General features: G+C 35.4%; 1 protein-coding gene across 3 annotated transcripts; it reads right to left on the bottom strand.

Annotated features, from left to right (window-relative positions):
- Window positions 1-4,246, bottom strand: LOC122603730 (putative F-box protein At3g16590). Of its 3 annotated transcripts, XM_043776515.1 has the most exons (4): window positions 2,770-4,246; window positions 1,101-1,336; window positions 851-1,016; window positions 1-283 (listed from the first exon to the last, which is right to left on the bottom strand). In XM_043776515.1, the coding sequence occupies exon 1, from the start codon at window positions 4,088-4,090 to the stop codon at window positions 2,861-2,863; it is 1,230 nt and encodes a 409-aa protein (XP_043632450.1). In that variant the 5' UTR covers window positions 4,091-4,246; the 3' UTR covers window positions 1-283; window positions 851-1,016; window positions 1,101-1,336; window positions 2,770-2,860. The 3 variants fall into 3 exon arrangements, with proteins under 3 accessions (XP_043632450.1, XP_043632452.1, XP_043632451.1); XM_043776517.1 differs by lacking the exon at window positions 851-1,016; XM_043776516.1 differs by lacking the exon at window positions 1-283 and having other exon boundaries at window positions 722-1,016; window positions 1,101-1,312.
- Window positions 4,247-5,399: the final 1,153 nt, after the last annotated feature.

Here is a 5,399-nt window from a genome sequence, read left to right as displayed (position 1 = left end):
AAACATGACTAGACTTCATTAAATAATTTAAAACGGTAACAGAAGATCGATCTGTTTGCTTTTCCCGTTAAGGTTGTTTTCATCATTTCACATTTTCGTTTCCTTTCTAACAAAGTCTATACATGACGCATACACACACATTAGACACTCGTCTTTAATGAAGAATCACGACACACAGACCATAAAGGCATAAAGTCCATCAAAAAATCATCGAGTTTTCTCATGGTCTTGCTAGTTAACTTTATACATGATATGCAGCTTCTGCCGTCGCTCCCGAATGGTGCTACAATAATTTAAAGGAAAGAACTAGTAATCGCTTTGTACTGGCAGTATTTGACAATGTCTGGAGGGCTAAACTTATCATAACATACAGAAATTGAGTATTTAAAGGGATGGCAAGTCATCTGAAGGGATTTGGCACAGGAACAACATCATTTCAGCATTTTCCAATCAATAGGAGTTTGATATATAAGTCCAAATGAGCTTGTGAAAATAGTAACTCCTCTCACAATAGAATGAAATAATTCACATTCAGGTTCATAATTTCACATGTAAATTAACCCAACAAAAGGCGTAAGAAATCACAGCATGCAATTGAGAGGTAAAAGAAGACATGAAAATTGGTGAGTGAAATTAGGGAAGGTAGTTTAATGCGGTAATACAATATTATTTGTCTCTTAAGTTAAGCGTTTAGGTGTATCATGACAAACCTTATTCATTGATTAAAACTTTTTCATATAATGGGTGTACGTAAAATTTAGAAATACTCAAAGCTACATTTACAACACTAGTATGTGATAAATGCCTAGAATTATTACCAGGGCTACCTACCAATATAGGATACGTTAACGAATATAGGATACGTCAGCGGCTGACGATTCTGTATAACAAATTAGAGAAGTGGCAAAACGATCCAACCAGGTAGGATTGAGTAACTGGCATAGGTAAAATTTTCAGTGTAGTTTGACCTGCTTTCTCCCTAGATCTAACCTTCCTTTCAATTAGTGTGTGAAATCCTATGTTGAATAAGAACTTATACATCATTAAGAACTTAATAAGTTGAATAAACGACTTAGGAGGTTTTATGCTTTAAAATATACCTTGGGGGACTTCAACCGGTTCAATCCACTTGAGATGTGACTTTTATAACTTTGTCTATAACAAATGCTACATAGCATGAAGGGACCCCTCCATAGCTAAATGGGTAATTGGAACAAAATGCACCTTCTCATCAAGAAATGCTCTTATCTTTAATTCTGCAACTTCCACTTAAAGGGCACCGTTACTAAAGGTGAAACCATAATCTTCAGTGCTGCATGCTCCAAGATGCTCATTACTGTTATTTTCATGAAATGTAAGCACTAAGCAGTTGTTATAAACTCTAAAGCCATCAAAGTTCAAACTTTTTAAGGACAGAATGGGTGAGTTGCTTAACATATGAAAATGTTGAGTAGCTCGAACCGTGTCTATCGGGTTGACCCATTACTACTTTCAACCCATGTGACTGTCAATGAAAAGTGAACAGTTGGGGCGTAAAGCCATCAACAATCCTTATAAGACAAATTGGGTGGGTTACATAACATGTGAACATGTTCAGCATCTGTAACCATGTCTATTGGTTTCACCCATTAGTTGTTTCAGCCTATTTGACTAGCATCAGCATTGGTGAGCATACAACCTGAATTGCTAGAACCTCTCCAGTGGAGCTTGGCTTTGGGGAAACAATGACATATCCTTGTGTCTTCAAATTTTATCTGCTAAGTTTGTATTATTTATTTTTTATAATTCATTCTTTAATATACACTAGAAAAAAAAAAATTAAGACATTCTTTATCCCAAATTAGAAATGTTATTGTTACTTAGCCCGAAAAATATACTCCCTATTTATATCGTGCAGTATTAAACAATGTTCGCAGAAATATAGTCAACATCACATCTGCAGACTTAATGGCTGAATTATCAAAATAGACGTACACAAAGGTGTTACAATAAGTTTCTCTATCAATACCAGCCCTATCAGAGAGCACTAATGTGTGATATATTGGTACCTGCTAGATAAACTAATCATAGGTCTATCACTGATGCCTCTAAGATCCAAGTGTACAAGACATACCTCTACTCACTTCAAGATACCAACTACGTCTACTTGACTCTGATTCCATCAACATATATGTGTAATATATTATGAAAATTATAAGATTTAATCTCAATTCAAACACAAGCATCAATCTATATGTTGTCCATCTGAATTTCTATTACTTGAACAAATCTGCAGCCATTTAAAAAGAAGAAAAAAGAGGCAGTGGTCCATCATTGATTACTTGAACAAATCTGCAGCCATTTAAAAAGAAGAAAAAAGAGGCAGTGGTCCATCATTGATTAATATTTTGTTCAAACATTTTCATTGCATGTAAACCAACCATACAAAACCTCATCAAATCAGACAGCTATGAACATATACAAAGAAACTAACATTGTCTGTTTCCTTAGTCGGGTAGAATATGAGATTAACCTACTAAAACTCGTTATTTCCTTACTGTATAGTGACAATATTTCTGCATATAACACAAATTATTCATTTTGAAACTATGGTTTGTGAAAGAAAATAACAAAACACTCCAATCTATCATTTTGGATGTCATGCCGAATCTGAAGCATATGAAATTATTATAGATTTCAAGCATTTATAAAGCAATAAGTTATAAGCAAGTCTTACAAATGATGCAAATATCGACATTTCTTAAACAAAACCAAAGTAACTTATCCAACCTTAAAACAAGCCGGCCCCTCCCTGATGAAGTAGTAGATCAGTTCGTATATGGACCCGCAACTTTTAACGCGATCATCCATGTGTGAGCGTTTACATATTATTGGAATATATATAACCAGTCGACTGATCAAGCAAAAGTAGCGTTTCCATATAGGAACACATAAAGAACATATACGGTTCTCCATCAATTCCAAGATTATCGGTGTATTCATAGTTCTGTTTGTAAATTTGAATATCGGCATGTTGTTCAAATTCTTCTCGCGTCTCCAATATTAGTTCACCTATCTTCCTAAATCCTAGTATTTGGTGTATTGTGGCATTTGGTAGGTTAATGCTGTATAGCTTTGTAAACAATCTACTATCACCTTGCTCCTCCATCATCCATACACACCAACAACAAAGTGATACAAACTCTGTTTGGTATTCAAGCAAAACAAGAGAATCATGTAGCTTAGATATAGACTGGATACTACTAAGCCGGATTGTTAAACTATCCGTGAGATTTATCGCTTTGAACTCTTTGGTAGTCAAATCAAATGACATGATCAGAAAACGACCATCTTCAGCATCAAGCAAATCATAAGCAACCCAATATATAAACCTATCGATAACAACCTGAGACCCTCTAAGTCTAATAGATTCACAGGGCAGATTGGTAGACAGAATACTCCAACTCCCAGTGCTCAAAGTAAAAACTCCGACTTTCCAAGGAACGTTAATACCAGGCATATCTTTTATGTTCTGCTCACTATAATTATATTTAATCTTGAGAACAGTAGGATCCAAAGAGGCGGGACAAACCCCGAAACCAATAACACCATCAAGCCTATTATTACCAAAGTTTTCATTCGAGATATAAGGCACCTGAATACAAATGGATTTCCTAATGGAAGGATTCCAAAGATATACCATATCTATACCACGACGCTTAGACGGATGACCATTCGGGTATTCGGGATAAACCTTAAAAAGGCACAACAAACCTTTAGAGCTACCAACTACATTTGACTCGGGTCCAAGTGCGTTAATGAGGCCAGGTACTGTGGGAATAAGATCTTGTTGGACTAAACTATGATCATCATTATCTACCAAACTTATATATTTACACTCTTCTGGATAATCTAACCTATAGACAGGATCTGCGTACCTTAAAATAAAACGTTCGGGATGGGGGTGCCGAACACCATACGAAACAATGAAATCGGGGCTGTCGATTAAAGACTTCCATGATTTTGAGACTGATCGGAATTGAACCAATGGCTTCACAGGAAGCCTTTTCAATATTTCTCCCTGAATTTCTATAGGTATATATTCTGACATTTGAATTATTTTGATTTTGAATGTTGAATATCTAGGGTTTTAATTTCAGGGTAAGATTCACTAAAAAGAAAAGTTCATCTACACAACCTCTAAATTGTCCTCCGTATAGTTAGGGCGGTGTGCCAATATGGGTGAATGAGTGACACGTGATGCCATAGAAATTGTTCTAGGCCACACATTATATTTGGGTCGGTACAAGTAGAGGATAACTACAGTTGTGACAAATGAATTGTGATTTATACAAGGTTAAGTATCTAAATCTATATCTATATACTATATTATATAACAAATTTTGTCGGCATTGGGTAACACCACCAGGTCAACGGTCAACCCCACCAGTGTATTAGCGGCGACGTCGCCGCTAATAGTAGGACCCCCGACAGACTGAACAGCGTTGCAGACCCGCCTGACGTGGCAGTGCCACGTCAGCACCATTTGCGGCGACGTCGCCACAAATGGTGCTGACGTGGCACTGCCACGTCAGGCGGGTCTGCAACGCTGTTCAGTATGTGTATATCGGGAATTCACATATCGGGAATAGTTCTTTGTATTTGTTTCAATAAGATCAACATTTGTTTCAATAAGATCAACATTTGTTTCAATAAGATCAACAGATGTAGCGCATAGGAATTATCGATGCGATACTTTTAGACTATATATATATATGGAATGTCTAATTATCTATCGTACACTTGAAAACCAATATTCATGTAATAAGATACAGAATACCATTAAGTCGTGGTTTTCATACTGAATCTTTGTCTATTTCGAAAAAAAATTTGGGTACATAGGAATCATCGTTTTCATTACATATTTGTAGTTGCCGGTATTGTGTATCTTTTCCTTTTCAATCTTATTGTTTATATATATATATATGTATTATGAATATAGATATAGATATTATACGTATGTGTAAATATATATATATACATATATAGGAATCATCGTTTTCATTACATATTTGTAGTTGCTGGTTTTGTGTATCTTTTCCTTTTCAAGCTTATTGTTTATATATATATATATATGTGTATTATGAATATAGATATAGATATTATACGTATGTGTAAATATATATACATATATATATATAGTATGGACATCATTAATAATTAATGAGGTTGATGTTTACTTGAATTGTTTCAGATGGATAGTTTGGAGGATATTTGGGCAGACCCAGAAAACGTACGTATTGAAATGCCGGATAATGTGTTTGAGCAACCTGATGCAGACGGCGAATATGAATGCGAAGCTGGGGACTTTGAAACTGATGAGGTGTTCGGTTCCTTTGAAGAATTAACGGAGTGGGCTC

The sequence above is a fragment of the Erigeron canadensis genome, chromosome 6 (assembly GCF_010389155.1).
Source record: "Erigeron canadensis isolate Cc75 chromosome 6, C_canadensis_v1, whole genome shotgun sequence".
Lineage (NCBI taxonomy): Eukaryota > Viridiplantae > Streptophyta > Magnoliopsida > Asterales > Asteraceae > Erigeron > Erigeron canadensis.
The sequence above is the reverse complement of the archived record's forward strand: the minus strand, read 5'-3'. Positions and strand labels throughout refer to the sequence as shown.

Bases quoted from the DNA above. Each gene is read 5' to 3' on its own strand.
- LOC122603730 (XM_043776515.1), bottom strand. From the start codon at position 4,090: ATGTCAGAATATATACCTATAGAAATTCAGGGAGAAATATTGAAAAGG.